General features: G+C 41.4%; 1 protein-coding gene across 4 annotated transcripts in view; it reads right to left on the reverse strand.

Moving 5' to 3' along the window:
- Positions 1-17,040, reverse strand: part of LOC122936148 (thiamine transporter 2-like) — a 32,530-nt gene that overhangs the window by 3,198 nt on the left and 12,292 nt on the right. For 3 of the 4 annotated variants that reach the window (XM_044292191.1, XM_044292193.1, XM_044292192.1), the window contains exons 2-4: positions 9,928-10,696; positions 2,869-3,061; positions 2,029-2,170 (exon numbers count right to left, since the gene is read on the reverse strand). In XM_044292191.1, coding sequence (XP_044148126.1) covers positions 2,029-2,170; positions 2,869-3,061; positions 9,928-10,696 — 1,104 coding nt within the window. Of the gene's footprint in view, positions 1-2,028; positions 2,171-2,868; positions 3,062-9,927; positions 10,697-13,770; positions 13,845-17,040 lie in introns of all 4 variants that reach the window. The other variant, XM_044292194.1, reaches the window with a different exon arrangement.

The raw sequence follows: 17,040 nt of genomic DNA on the forward strand, positions 1-17,040 counted from the left end.
AGAGAAGTTTTTGAACAAGTCATCGAAATCTGATTGGTGGGGATCCGACTTCTGGCACCCCTGTTTGAAGAGACCACAGCGCTCATACAAACACTGCTTTCTCTTCACTGTTTAACCTGTTCGCCATCGCAATTCCAGTGGTGAGCAGGTGTAATTTCCAAGTACTGTATGGTGTCCCCATTCACTTCTATGGGACGGCTCTGTCCTATTCAGAGGAAGGAGCCGTCCCATTGAGGTGAATGCAATGGCGGAGCTGTAATTACACCTGCTCAGCTTTGCTGTTGCAAGCAGGTAAACGGTGAAGTGAAGGCAACATTCGTATGAGCTCTGTGGTCTCTTCAAACAGCTGATAAACGTGGACAACCCCTTTAACAGAATTATAGTAGAAGGAAGCACTATGGTGCATGTCTGTAAATGTATATTGCATTCCAATTGGAGTTCTCCTCCCCCTTCCAGAAGCATCAGCTGTGTTGCCCATGGACTGTATCCAGCATTGAAGCTCCTCCCCATCAAATTAAATGAGAAAAGAAACAACCATTTTAAAATGCACATTATTTTCTAATCTAAATTTGAACCATTAAAGGGGTTGTCTCACTTCAGCAAATGGCATTTATTATGTACAGAAAGTTAATACAAGGCACTAAGGCTACTTTCACAGTTGCGTTGTAGTTTTCCGGTATTGAGATCCAGCCTTCGTTTAGTCCTCATGCATTCTGAATGGAAAGAGATCTGTTCAGGATGTCTTTCGTTCCGGCAGTATTCCATTTTGTGTCCGGTCATAAAAACGGAAAAAGACAGATTCAGCACTGAAAACAATGCAAGTAGGAGTTTAAAAAAAACAGATCCATTGACTTTCAATGTGACGGATCGTTTTTTTCCCCGTTTTGATTTCACACAACCGCATCCTAATGGAGCCGATGCATCCTGATGTGCAAAATCAAAACAGATCCGTTTAATTCTGATATTGAAATCCAGGGTACTTTCACATTAGCGGTTTTCTTTTCCGGCATAGACTTCCGTCACAGGGCCCCTATACCGGAAAAGAACGGATCAGTTTTATCCCCATGCATTCTGAATGGAGAGCATTCCCTTCAGGATGTCTTCAGTTCAGTCATTTTGACTGATCAGGCAAAAGATAAAACCGCAGCATGCTACGCTTTTATCTCCGACGAAAAAAACTGAAGAGTCGCCGGATCCGTCTGTGCAGACCAAAAAAAAGGTGAAAAATAAATAAATGCCGGATGACACCGGAAAGACAGATCTGGCATTTCAATGCATTTTTTTTTTTACTGATCAGGCATTTTTAAGACTGATCAGGGTCCTGATCAGTCTTACTAATGCCATCAGTTGGCATACGTTTGACGGGTCTGGCAGACAGTTCCGGCGATGGAACTGCTTGACGGGTCACTCTGCCGCAAGTGTGAAAGTAGCCTTAACAGCGAGTATAAAAGTAGCCTTACTAATGTATAGTGATTGTCCATATTGCCTCCTTTGCTGTCTTCACTCATTTTTCCATCACATTATACACTGCTCCTTTCCATGGCAAGGTACCAGTTGGAACCGAACCAGAGTTTGAGAATTGTTTTTTTACAGTACAAATGAATTTATGAAGTTATTCTGCGAAGTCTCACAAGACTTCGCAAAGCAATAACTTCAGCTCATCAAAGCCAATACATTCTAATATAGTATTAGAACAAAGTTTTATGCGAATCGACTTCGGATGTTTCATCCAAAGTCGATTCGCTCATCCCTAGTTATGACCACCCTGCAGTCCAGCAGAGGTGGTGGTTGTGCTTGCACACTATAAGAAAAAGCGCCATCCTATGTGCTCTTGCAGGGTGATCGCAACCCCTGGATACAAGCAATGTATAATGTGATGGAAAAGTGAATCCAGCCAGCAAAGGAAGCAATGTGGACAATCACAATACATTAGTGCCTTGTAGTAACTTTCTCTACATGATAAATGCCACTTGCCGAAGTGAGACAACCCCTTTAAATGTCACTGTGCAAATAAGAAATGGTGACCACCTGGGTGATGATATCCAGTCCGAGGCCTCTGCCGTCCACTACAATAATGGTTATTATGGTCTGAAGAGCAAGTGCAACAAATGTATTCATTCCAAACATCAGTGCATAGCGCTCCATAGTCAGGTTTACTGCAATCTGGAACCTGTAAGGAAACACATTCAGATTAAGCAGAAAACACTTTTGGTTTGTGTGCTTCCTCCTAATCCTCCCTCTAGCCACTAGACATGGGGGTCACCGCTGTTATATATATGTTGGGGTCTGATAAATGGGAAGAGTACATTCAAATTTACACTAGATGTTTGTCATTGTAAAGTCACCACTACCACTGGGCCTTTGATCCAGTGTCTGTCGCCACCTAGTGGAATAAATGGTGTACTGCTCTGTGTCATACATGATTTACCACTATGCTATAATAACTCAGACTATACATTTAAATTGATGTCTGTGCTTAAATGGCTGAAGCAGGACCTACAAATCGGCAAACAAAGGACAATCTAAATCAAAGAACAGTTCTCAAAATGTCACCGCATGCAGCCCAGTGTATAAACCGCCTGATATTCACCTATTATCGCTATAAGATTTTATCAAACTTTGCAAATTTCTGTTTGTGCGACTTCCATTTTTACGCCAATTTTGGAAAATAAAAGTCGTTAGGGCTTGGTGCTGGGTGTCACCTCCTATGGCCTGATTTGATATAATTTACCCCATAATTTTCCGCTCATGGCTGTCGTACATTTGCTTTTCTGGTGCACGTTCTGCTAGGAGATGCCCCCAATTTAAAGCCTCTAAATAAATTAAGAAACAGACATTTGTGCTCTTGTGTAGAAGGTCTATACTTACGTGGCAATAGTGATGAGAAGCATATAAGAGGATTTGAATATCAGGTAGCCGGCGTAGCACATCCAAATATTAAAGCTATAGTCCATGAGAAACAGGCTGCCGGCACTGACAGCTGAGAAGATGGCAAGTGCTAATTCTCCAGTCAGCTCCCAATTGACTTTCACATATCCAACCGCGAAAGAGGAGAGGGCGCCTGATGGGAGACAATGCTACATCAAAGTTCAAACCAACCTCGGAAAAGGCAATAGACTGCCTGTGACCTGAATAACTCTCATCATTGTCATACAGTGTACTTTTGTAATCTAGATTGACTTCATATATAACATAGTGGTGGTCTCCACACTACTAACGTAAACCCAGAGTCAAATATGGATTTTCTATAGGAGCTGTATAAATCCTTAGGCAATGAGCTCCCCCTACTGGTGGCTGCAAGCAGAATCCGATCAACTAGGTATATTGCTGTGTGAAAAGAAATGGGAATTAGAAGCTCTGTATCATAAAATCAGAGTGCTGACCCCTATAAAGAATCTCGGACCAAGAGTTCATGTCTCAAAACTTCAATACCAAGTGTTATGTTTGAGGCGTGCAAAATTCCTAAACTGTGGGAGACTATTTGTGCTGGCAATGGTGGTGTAACTGAAACAAACTGTGCCCAGTCTATGCTTTGTGTGAAAAGATGGATACATGTATTATTGACCTAGAGACCCTAGTAGATTAACTGGTTACTTGGGAAATCATACATTACTTGCTTATAGTAGTGTGTTGGCGTCTAACACCCGGGGATCAGTCTTATTTTTTGTTCTCTGCCCCAGCTGGGATCTTTTGGGTTTAGTATTATTCTGTTTGGTATGACGTCTGACAGCCGATATCATACAAATAACAGACGTGTCTCTGTTTTAGTAAGGATTTGCTGTTAATGGAGACCAAGGATCTTCATACATTGGGACAAATGTACTAATATTGTCTATGTGTAAAGCTAACATGCCTGTTTTAGTAACTACTTGCATTCCTCATGTAAGAACAATTCTGGAGCATCTACAGTATTGTTCTGACATTTGTGCCATTTACTATGCCTTCTAGAAGTTATGAATAAATTGCTAAGTTTGTGATGAAGGTCCAGCTGGGTGTTACCGGTAGGGGTGTGTCCCTGCACAACCTTACATTATCTAATCAGTGTTGCCAGTAGCAGACTGTGCAAGGACAGCCCCCCCCAACTGGTAACACCCAGCTGGACTTTCATTGTAGACTCATGGCAATTTATTCATAACTTCTAGAAGGAATAGAAGAGGAACGGTACAACGTAGCAGTATGAGAACAGAGGTTGCACAATTGATATTAGCTACGGAAAGCAAATAGTTACTAAAACAGACATGTGAGGAGAGGTTACAGCTCCGCTGTAACTAGACACATTCTATGCTAGATCAATCACAGTGGCTGATGCTGGATGATAAATCTGACGCATCTTTAGACTGTCTAATGTAACTTTATACCGCCTATTAGATGACTCACTAGAACAGTGCCCCTGAATTTCGGTGCAGTTTTTGTTCATATTTAGCTATGCCCTTCTGCAACAAAGCTACTCCCCTTTTCATCCCTTTGTCGACTAAGGCAAAAAAGTGTCTAAATGTTCTAAATGTAGAGAACGGCCTCTGTGCCAAAAGTTTAGGGTATTTCTGATGCAGTTTTGCAGTGTGCATTCTATGAATCCTCCTGCATATTAAAACAGAAAAAAAAACTATATAAAACTGGTAATCGTACTGGCTAGCAGAATTAAGTTAAAATCCATCAAAATCTGCACTGGTGGTCTTTCCCTTCTGAACCCTGAAGCGTACAGCAGTTTATGACCACATATGAAGTGTTGCCGTATTCAGGAGAAAATGGGTCAGAAATTGTGGGGTGTTTTTTCTCCTATTACCATTTGTGAATATGAAAAATTAGGGCTAAAGAAACATTTTATTGGAAAAAAATGTAATTCTTCATTTTCATGGCGCAACGGGGCAAATGTAGTGAAACATTCCGGGCCCGGCGGCGGTGGCAGCGGCAGGGAGAGATGAGCGCTTCCATTGTGATGAATGATGTGAAGGAGCAGGGGAGAGGCGTCTCCCTTGCCTGTTCCTCTGATAGGCTACAGGCACTAGGCCTGTAGCCTATCAGAGGCCGGTGCAGGCGATGTCATCACGCCGCCTGAGCCATACAGCGCGGGACACAGGCCGGAAGAGGCCTGCATCACATTGCAGTGTCATGGAGGTAAGTATAAGTGTTTATTGTTTTAATTATTTTAGTACAGTATGGCAAGAATGGGGGTGGGCCCCTATATACTGGCACATTATGGGGAGGAGCACTATGGAGAGGGGGGGAAGAAGAACTATGGGGGCATCTAATGGGGCCCTATATACTGGCACATTATGGGGAGGAGCAATATGGAGAGGGGGGAAGAACCACTATGGGCGCATCTAATGGGGGCCCTATATACTGGCACATAATGGGGGGCACTATGGGGGCATTATATAGGGGCATTTAATACTGGCACCCATTTTGGTGCCACTATGGGGAAGGGGGGAAGCATTATTGGGGCATCTATGTGGGGCAGACTATAGGGGCATTTTATACTGCCACATTATGAAGAGCACTATGGGGATGGGGAGGAGCACTATGGGGGCATCTTCTGGGGCTATATAGAAATAGGAGGAGCACTATGGGGGCATTTTCTGGGGCACTATATAGGATGGGGAGGAGCACTATGGGGGCATCTTCTGGGGGCACTATATAGGAGTATTTTATACTGGCACAAATTATAGGGGCACTATGGGCACCTTAACTCAACTAAGTGTTTTTTGTAGTGGCACACAGTACAGGTTATTGGATCACATGAGGGCACTCTGGGGACATTGACTGGAGGCACTAAGAGGAGGTATTTTTTTTTTTTACTGCCACACAACGGAGCATTTTTTTGTACTGGTGCACATTATAAGGGGGCTTTATTACAACTGGGGGACTATGGGAGCATTATTACTTCTGGGACACAATTACTGTTGGGGGGCAATGTAGGAGCACTATTACTACTAAGTGCACTCTGGCACAGAATTATTACTATTGCTGGGATTTTGGGGAGCACTATTACTGTGGGGGCACCCTGGCACAGTATCAGCTTAGCACAGTTATTTTTGGGGGACATTATGGTTACACTATTCAACAGTTGGTTTGAAAAAAAAAAAAAAATGCATTTTTATTAATAATAGGCGCTAGGGTTTTTGAAGCGTATTCTATCGGATGTATTTTTTCCTCCATTTATTTAGATGATCGGGATAATATAGAGTGCTCTTTTCCCTTGATCTGTCTGCTAGTTATTTTACATATGACTGTTGCATGTATACACACTATGCGATCTTTGTGTGGCAATGTTTTATACATGTTTATGCGCCTGCAATCTGCACTTCGAATTTGGGGATAATATTTTTTTTTATATGTTCAATGTAATATGTCTATATGTTTTTTTTTAACATTTTGTACACTATTAGTAGTTATATTCAGTGTGGAGGTGAAGCGCTTTCCCTGGCTTAACTTTCTATCGTCCTTCCCCCTCCCTGAGCTTTTGATTCTTATCAGCTGGTTTTGGTAGGACAGGAGGAGGTATTTAGGAGATCGGTGAGGTAAGTGCACTCCAGGTTATGATTAAGGCTACGTCTACACGACGACATTTGTCGCGCGACAGATAGGGCACAACTACACTGCAACATTTGTAGCGCAACATTTTGTTGCACTAATGTCGCGCAACAATTTTTATAATGGCAGTCTATGGTGTCGCACTGCAACATGCTGCGATGCAACAGTCCCAGAAAAATCCATCTCGAATGGATTTTCTGCGACTGTTGTGTCGCAGTCGCAGCATGTTGCATGTTTCAGTGCGACACCATAGACTGCCATTATAAAAATTGTCGCGACAAATGTCGTCATATAGTCGTAGCCTAAGAACCTGTCCAGAGGTGTGGGGAGGTTTGGAGTTGTTCACTGATGGATGTTTAATGAAGACAGACTACGCAAGATTATCCAGTGCTGGAGTGCTTTATTTTCTGCATTATAAATATTGAGGTTTGTTTTGCTGTTAATTTAAAAAAGTTTACTGTCCTAGGGCTCATGCACACAAACATATTTTCTTTCTGTGCCAGTTCAGTTTTTTTTGTGGACCGTATATGGAACCATTCATATCAATGGGTCCTCAAAAAAAAATGGAAGCTAATCCATGTGCATTCCGTTTCCGTATGTCCATACCACAAAAAAAAAATAGAACATGTCCTATTATTGTCCGCATTAGGGACAAGGATAGAACCGTTCTATTAGGGGCCAGCTGTTCCGTTCTGCGAAATACGGAATGCACATCTAAAGGGTTAACAAAATTTGTAAAATAAGTTTTGAGTAGTGTAGTTTCTAAAATGGGGACATTTACACTGTATGTTTTTTTTTTTTGTTTTTTGTTTTTATCGTTTTAGCAACTCTATTCCTATACAAGTGTGCAATGGGCCCTGAAATATTTTCTAGTAAAATCTGTTCCCTGAGAGAAACTGGGTGCACCTTTCCTTTTGGGCGCTGCCATGTGTCCTGACACAGGATTATGGTCACAACAGGAATATTTCAGAAATATGAAAGTAGGGTGATAAATTATGGGGTGCATGTCTTCATTTTTATGTGCACTGTGCAAAACATCTTTTTTTAAAAGGACACATTTATGGAAAAAAAATGCTTTTATTAATTTCTACCAAAATACTCACTACACCCCTAGATGAGTACGCTAAGTGAGCTAATATTCAAAATGCTGTCATTTTGGTGGTTTTCAATCATTCTAATATCTATGTGCCCTGAAACTTGGTTTGGTGCAGGAAAACATGTATTTCAAAGTTTAAAAAAAAAAAATGTTTAAAAGTAAAAATAAAATAAAAATTGTAAGCATTCTCAACTGTTCAAAAATGTAAAAAGATTTTCAAAGGTGCATCTAAAATAAAGTAAACATGAAAATATATACGATATGTATAGTATGTATCTATATATAGTGACATATTGCAGTTGAAAATAGGGAAGATGCATTAAAAAATTAAAATAAATTACCAAATAGTATAGGTATAATTTTACAACCTAAATGAAGTACAATATGTGAGGAAAAAAAAACTAATGTCAGAATTACTTGGATGTGCAATACCTTTAAGCCTCATGCACACGTCCGTGGAACACGCACCGTGAGATACCAGCCTGGATTCCTGCTGAGTGCAGGAGCGCACGGAGTCATTGGTTGCTATGACACCGTGCGCTTTGTGCTGCCACTGCTGTACAGTAATACACTTGTTTAGATCATACGAGTGTATTACTGTACAGCAGCACGAAGCGCACGGCGTCATAGCAACCAATGACGCAGTGCACTCCTGCTGTCAGCAGGAATCCAGGCCGGTATCTCACGGTCCGTGTTCCACGGACGTGTGCATGAGGCTTTAATGAGTTATTTTCCGATAAAGTCACATATGCCATATTTCAAAAAAATCAGGCCTGGTCATTAAAAGGTTAAGGCTGATAAAGACTTTGCTGCAGTAGGAGGGCCATTGCTAATACACCATCCACAATTTGCCACGGTCCTGTCCAGCAGTATCTTAATCCCCTCAACCATGGAATTACAGACCTAGGGAACATCAGGGTAAAGATTGCCACTGCGGATAATTATTGCAATCAGAGCCACTACCACTCCCATTCTCCAGTCCTCTTGGGCTTGAGGCAGCATTTCAAACAATGGCAAAAGGATTTGCTGTGTGGACATATGTGAGTAAGTCCATTGTATAATGATCAGCTAGGCATCATGATCCGATTCACATGTGCAGATACTGAAACCCTCATAACCGTGTATGGACCATATATGAAGGGCCCGTCTATACTCCTGAGTCCTGACATGTCTGTTTAAGGGCCCTTTCACACTTGCGTTGTCCGGATCCGGCGTGTACTCCACTTGCCGGAATTACACGCCGGATCCGGAAAAACGCAAGTGTACTGAAAGCATTTGAAGACGGAGCCGTCTTCAAAATGCGTTCAGTGTTACTATGGCACCCAGGACGCTATTAATGTCCTGGTTGCCATAGTAGGAGCGGGGAGCGGGGGAGCGGTATACTTACAGTCCGTGTGGCTCCCGGGGCGCTCCAGAATGACGTCAGAGCGCCCCGTGCGCATGGATGACGTGTTCCATGTGATCACGTGATCCATGCGCTTGGGGCGCCCTGACGTCACTCTGAAGCGCCCGGGGAGCCGCACGGACGGTAAGCATGCTGCTCCCCCGCTCCCTACTACACTTTACCATGGCTGCCAGGACTTTAGCATCCCGGCAGCCATGGTAACCACTCTAAAAAAGCTAAACGTCGGATCCGGCAATGCGCCGAAACGACGTTTAGCTTAAGGCCGGATCCGGATCAATGCCTTTCAATGGGCATTAATTCCGGATCCGGCCTTGCGGCAAGTCTTCAGGATTTTTGGCCAGAGCAAAAAGCGCAGCATGCTGCAGTATTTTCTCCGGCCAAAAAACGTTCCGTTCCGGAACTGAAGACATCCTGATGCATCCTGAACGGATTTCACTCCATTCAGAATGCATTAGGATAATCCTGATCAGGATTCTTCGGGCATAGAGCCCCGACGACGGAACTCTATGCCGGATCCGGACAACGCAAGTGTGAAAGAGCCCTTAGTAAATAACTGTATTTGTTATTAAATAATATTTCTGGAGCACCTTTTCTTAGAACTATGCAATGTGCTATTACTCTGTTATTAATGTTGGAAATCTATGAATAAACTGACAACAGTTAAATATAATCAGCACTGACTGGACGGTGTCAGTGTGTGTAGCGGCATGTCCCATTGAAAGGAGGAATTGTAACATTCAGTTGTCCATTTATTCATATATTCCCAGCAGAAATAACAAAGGAATGGCACATCAGAGTTCAAGGAAAAGATGCTCCAGATCTATTATTTCAGGGGGAATATGGTATTTGCTAAAATAGACCTTTTAAGAATGATTTTTGAAAGCAATCTACTCACCCAGAAAGGTGGAGACAGCCTCTACCCCTCCATTATATATAGTGGAGTTCTGAGCAGGTTCCACGTGTTCCCAGAGAACCTGCACGTAATTGATGACTTGGTTGTATCCCGCTGTAGCAAGTGCCCACCACAAAGACCAGTACAGCAGCTGCATGGAAGAGTAGCATTCTTTCAAGTCTTTACACAGGAGCCAGAGAACTTTACAGAAATTTGGCCCAGGACTTTTGTTAGCGGTCTCTGTCTTGGATTCTGTACTTGGCTCGTCTGGGTTATCACTGGATACTTTTGGTTCTTCGGATGATACTCCTATCATTTTTTTGTGAAAAAACATACTTTTTCTTGGCATGGGGAGCACCAAGGAGCACAAAAAAGCTATTGAGACACTTACCAAAGAGATTACATTGAGGTAAAAGTATGATAGTCCAGCTAGGGAAACCAGAAGCTGCCCCAATACAGAGGCAAGAGTAAATCCCACCAAAGTAATGCTACGGCAATAGCTGGTAACCTTCTGGTAATGTTCTGTATCAACCACACTGTAGATGTATGAAAAATAGGCCACTTCAGTGGCAGTGACCATGCCATACATAAATTCCAGGCCTTGCATGGCAGGAACTCCACGAGCAAAAAGTAAGAGGACCCATGAGATTATGTAGCTCAGGCCCTGCAGGATTATCACTGGTTTGTATCTCAAATAATCTGTGAGCAGGAATACTGGAAATAATATTGCTAAGTAGCTGTATGTCCATACTGGGAAGACGGTGTTTGTTACCTGTGACAGAAGAATATAGGGTGTTAGCAGTAAGCTGAGCTTTATACTATACATATATGTATAGAAGTCACATAAGAGACAGTAAAGAACAAAAAAGGAGGGCAATGGAAGGATAATACATACTTCTGACCATATCTATATCCATAGATATATAGTGAAACTCGTAAAATTAGAATATCGTGCAAAAGTTCATTTATTTCAGTAAGGGCTGTTTCACACGAGCGGATGCCGTGCGTGACATCCGCTGCGTGAATGACAGCCAAGACCCGATGCGGACTGCAGAAGCACGGAGCATTAACATGATTGATAATGCTCCGTGCCTGTCTGTGATCTCTTTACTACGAAATCACAGTGCGATAAAGTTGTCACTGTGATTTCGTAGTAAAGAGATCACAGAGAGGCACGGAGCATCATCAATCATGTTACTGCTCCGTGCTTCTGCTGTCCGCATCGGGTCTTGGCTGTCATTCACGGAGCGGATGTGAAACAGCCCTAATGCAAATTAAAACAATATATCAATTGGCACTACGGTTTGAAGTAGAGGAGCGGTGCACGTGTTTCAGGGTCGGTGTCCCTTGTAGATAAGGAGAAAAGAGACCGAACTCGCTTGTTTAGATAATCTTGCTGTGATTTATTATAATTAAAAGGAAATGCAGCTTAAAATTAGAATTTTGCGAAAAGGTTCAGTATTCTAGGCTCAAAGTGTCACACTCTAGTTAGCTAATTAATCCATATCACCTGAGCAAAGGGTACCTCAAAATTGTGACTTTGGGGTTTCATAAGCTGTAAGCCATACTCATCCAAATTATAACAAATAAAGGCTTGAAATATCTCGGTTTGCATGTAATGAGTCTATCTCATATGTTAGTTTCACCTTTTAAGTTGCATTACTGAAATGAATGAACTTTGCACAATATTCTAATTTTTAGAGTTTCGCCTGTATATAAATACCAGCCCCTCCAATGTATATAGGTAAAGAAACACACTATTTTATGCACAAAGACACAGGTAAGCGGTAAATTGTTATACTTACTATACTTAATATAGAAGCTTATTGCTCATATTGTTGATCAAAAATATATTGGGCCCATCTACCCGCGACAAGGTGGTGTGCTGTCACTTATAGTTTTATATATATATATATATATATATATATATATATACACACACACACATCTATAAGAAGCACCAACTTCTTAAAGGGGTTGTCGACATATCCCCATTTTCACCCAGGCAGCCCCCCTGACTTGAGCATCGGAGCAGTTCATGCTCCAATGCTCTCCTTTGCCCTGCGCTAAATCATGCAGGGCAAAGGCATTTTTTGGAGTACCGATTATGTACCGGGCTCTCCTTAGGGCTGCCAGGCGCAGGCTTCCACCCAGCAGCGACCCCGGTGACGTCACCGACACTGATGGGCGAGCTTTAGCGCTGCCTTAGGCTGTAAAATGGCTAGGGCAGGGCTAAAGCCCGCCCATCCGAGCCGGTGACATCACTGAACACACTGCCGGGCGGAAGCTTCTGCCTGACAGTGTGTTATTGTAAACAAAAGATCCAGCGCAGGGCAAGGGAGCGCATCGTAGCATGAAATGGGGCTGTCTGGATGAAATTATGGATATGTCCAGCTCTGAACCCGGACAAACCCTTTAATGCATGAAGACACAAGTGAATGGTGAAGATGTGAAAAAGGTAAACTGCATAAGGCCTCATGCACACGGCCTTTGCGATCCCCAATGCATTAAACGGCTGCACAATGGCTGTGTGCATGAGGCCTAACTCCTAAACTTACTGTATGAAAAGTAGAAGCTCTTTGTGCATATTATTGATCAAAAATACATCGGTCCCATCAAACAACGACAAGGTGGCGACCGTAGGTCCTGTCTGTTAGAAGCCACCTTGTCTCTGGTAGATGGGCCCGACATTTTTGATCAATAATATACACAAAGAGCTTCTATGTTTCATACAGTAAGTACAACAGTTATGCAGTTTACTTTTTCATATATTCACTGTTCACTTGTGTCTTTGTGCATTAAAGCAGTGTGCTGCTACTTATAGTTCTATGTATTGTGTTGCAGCCAAGGTAGCCCGAGCCTGCACCTGTGCCTTTATCTATATACATTATGGAGGTGATTGTTAAAACATTTTTTGCGTTGTGTATATATTGCATTGAGAAAGTCTTCAGCCCTTTTTACATTTTGTTATGTTCTTCTTCTAAAATTTGAATAAAATCAAAAATTTTCCCCATCATTCTGCCCCAAGTACCCCAATTCACAAAGTGAAAACAGAATGTTAGAAATCTTTGCCGCTCAATCAACATGAATGGGGATACTTTACATGTTTCATCTTTTACCTTGTACTATTGTGCATGAATCTATTGAAGATGTGCATTGTCATTTATCTATTCTTTAATAAATATACAATTATAAAAAATAAAAAAAATATGAAATCTTTGCCAATTTATTGAAAAAGAAAAACTAAACTCTTGCATTGACATACAGTTGTGTTGAAAATAATAGAAGTCAGATATCACTAACCTGATCAATCACTGTTTTTGGTAGAAATGATATTTCTACATGGCAAATAATTTACTAGCAGGTGTAGTAGAGTAATAGAAATCCAACATGACATGCATGCTGCTGATTCTGTGTAATTGAATCACTAATTGAAAGGGGCATGTTCAAAATAATAGCAATGTGGAGTTCAATGAGTGAGATCATTCATTCTTTGAAAAACAGGTGGCAATTATTGACCTTATTTAAGAAAGGAAGGCAGCAAATGTTTTACATGCTGGTTATGCATTTCTCTCTGAAATGGGTCATTCCAGACATTGTTCAGAGGAACAGCGTACCTTGATTAAAAAGTTGATTGGAGAGGGGAAAACATATCATAAAGTGCAGAAAATGATAGGCTGCTCAGCTAAAATGATAGCAAATGCTTTAAAATGGCAACCAAAACCTGAAAGACGTGAAAGAAAGCGAAAAACTACCGTAACATTCGAATGGATAGAAGAATAGCCAAAATGGCAAGGACTCAGCCAACAATCAGTTCCAGGAAGATCAAACAAGGTCTAAAGTTACCTGTGAGTACTGTTACAATTAGAAGATGCCTATGTGAAGCCAGGCTATCTGCAAGAAGACCCCGCAAAGTCCCGCTGTTGAAAAAAAAGACATGTGCTGAAGAGGTTACAATTTGCCAAAGAGCACATTGACTGGCCTAAAGAGACATTTTGTGGATTGATGAAAGTAAGATTGTTCTTTTTGGGTCTAGTGGCCGGAGACAGTTTGTCAGACGACCAGAAAACACTGAATTCAAGCCACAGTACAGTACACTGTGAAGACAGTGAAGCATGGTGGCGCAACATCATGATATGGGGATGTTTCTCATACTATGGTGTTGAGCCTATTTATCGCATACCAGTGATCAGTTTGAATACATCAGAATACTTTAAGAGGTCATGCTGCCTTATGCTGAAGAGGAAATGCCATTGAAATGGGTGTTCAAACAAGACAACAACCCCAAACACACCAGTAAACGTGCAACATCTTGGTTCCAGACCAACAAGATCGACGTTATGGAGTGTCCAGCCCAATCCCCAGATCTTAATCCAATAGGAAACTTGTGGGGTGACATAAAAAATGCAGTTTCTGAGGCAAAACCAAGAAATAGAGAAGAACTGTGGAATGTAGTCCAATCATCCTGGGCTGAAATACCTGTTCACAGGTGACAGAAGTTGGTTGACTCCATGCAACACAGATGTACAGCAGTTCTCAGAAACACTGGTTATACAACTAAATATCAGTTAAGTGATTCAAAGGAAAGCAAAATCTTCAAACATATTTCAGTTTATATAGTGAATGTTTGAGTTTGTAAAGAAGAATACAAACACTGCTATTTTTTGCATTTGTGTGTATGGAAATAGAAGCTATTAGAAGGATTTTGAGCTTTATTCACTTGTTTAAACGCACTGCTATTATTTTGAACACAACTGTAAGTATTCAGACCCTTTGATCAGGACTTAGTTGAAGCACCTTTTGGCAGTGATTACAGCCTCCAGTCTTCTTGGGTAAGATGCCACAAGGTTTGCACACCTGGATTTGGGGATTTTCTGCCATTCTTCTCTGCAGATCCTCTCAAGCTCTGGCAGGTTGGATGGGGACCGTCGGTGGACAGACATTTTCAGGTCTCTCCAGAGATGTTCAATCAGGACTTGATGGGCCACTAAAAGGACATTCACAGAGTTGTCCATAAGCCACTCCTGTGTTGTTTTGGCTGTGTATTTAGGGTCATTGGTACTGTATGTCGGCCTAATCTGGATCAAGTTTTCATTAAAATTATCTATGTACTTTGGTCAGAGTAGAGGGAAAGCTGAATGCAGCAGTCTCTCTGTCCTAGTGCTGAAAAACACCCCCACAGCATGATGCTGCTACCACCATGCTTCACTGTAGGGATAGCATTGAGTAGGTGATGAATATTCCCTGGTTTCCTCCAGACATAACACTCAGAATTGAAGCCAAAAAGAGTCATTTATTAAGCTGAAATGCGCCTATATTAGGCATATTTCAGGCCTTTTAACTGCTCACACCATATCTAAATAAGTGGGTGTGACATGGGCGGAGAAGGGCATACCCACCTCATTTACCATTTTCTACTCTTGGTTTAGGCGTAGAAAAAGGTCTAAATGTAAGACAAGCGGTCTTACATTTAGAATTGGCAGAGGATCTGCTAAATTTATGGAAAGGACGGCACCTCTTCAGAACTTTGGCGGAACCACCACCAGCTTAGGGGTTTATTAAGACTGGCGTCTAAAACGTCGGTCTTAATAAATGTGCCCCAATATTTTCATCAGAGCAGAGATTCCTGTTTCTCACAGTCTGAGAGTCCCTTAACCCTTAGGATATTGGAGTTTTTACGTTTACATTTTTCTTCCCTATCTTCTTTGAGCCATAATTTTTCTGTTCACATATCCATATGTGGGCTTATTTTTTGCGGGACAAGTTGTACTTTCTAATGCCACCATTAAATATGGCATAACATGTAGTGGGAAATGGGAAAAAAAATCCAAATGGGGTGTAATTGAAAAAATATGTTTACGGGTTTTGTTCCTACAGCGTCCCCTTTGAGGAGAAACTGACCTGTGCCCTTCATTCTCTCGGTCAGTACGATTACAATGATGCCCCATATATATATTTAATGTAATAAATTAAAACTTTGAAAAACAATTATTTTTTTTTTTTACATCACCATATTCTGACCCCAATAACTTTTTTAGAGTTACATCCACTGAGCTGTGCGGGGGCTCATTTTTTGTGGGACGATCTGTCGTTTTTATTGATACCATTTTGGAGTGTGTGTAAGATGAGCAATGAAAAAATGTCAAATCTGTCATTTTTACTCATTTTTCCATTATACCATTTTATTTCTGTATTGGAAAAATATTTTTATATTTTAATAGTACTAGCGTTTTTTGGATGCATTAATGGCCATGATGTATATATTTTATGTTATTTATGTATTTATTTTTTTATTCTATGGAAAGGGGTTGGTATTTGAACTTTTATATTTTTTAAATTTTTTTATACTTTTGAACTTTTTTTTTACTTTTCTTAAGGTTTTGTAGCTCGTGTTTGAGGCTACAATTTTTTTATTTTTTTATTCTGTACCATTAACGAGTGGGACCAAGAATAGGCATCAGGCCTGGACTATGCTGAGACCAATGACCAAGTCCAAATGACCAAAGTGACAAGTGACAGTTGGGTCTCCTGAGGAAAGAGATAGCAGGAATAAAAAAAAAAAGGTTAGTGACAAGGGGCCAAAGAATGACCCAACACCTTGGTCCGTGAGTCAGTTCCCTAGAACAGTGGGAGGAGTGATGCCCCATATAAGTGTGATGACTGAGAGTAAAGAGGACACCCCAAGCTAATGCACTTGAGGGCCAATGTCAGGGAGATCCCCCTTGGGACTAACATACTGTATTGTACATAGTTTAAGGACTGTGCCTGTAAGGGAATACCAATATGCTTATTCTGCCTCCGGACTATAGACCTGTAGCTTTCACAATTGATGTGCCCTTTAAGAGAGGTGGAACCACTCGGTGTAAGTGCCATCCCTGAGACTTTGTAAATAAGTGTATATATGATGCAAAAATTGAAAAGATACATCAAAAGAACCCATATGGTGCACCCAAAGCACCTTACAAGTCTCCTACTTATGATGTGGATAGGTTTAAGCACTCAGAGAAAATGTATTTTGGCTAGGAAAATTACTGTATGTTATAAAGCAGGGATGGCCAACCTGTGGCTCTACAGCTGTTGCAAAACTACAATTCCCAGCATGCAAAGAGCTATGAG

This window comes from Bufo gargarizans, chromosome 4, assembly GCF_014858855.1.
Source record: "Bufo gargarizans isolate SCDJY-AF-19 chromosome 4, ASM1485885v1, whole genome shotgun sequence".
Classification (NCBI taxonomy): Eukaryota; Metazoa; Chordata; class Amphibia; order Anura; family Bufonidae; genus Bufo; species Bufo gargarizans.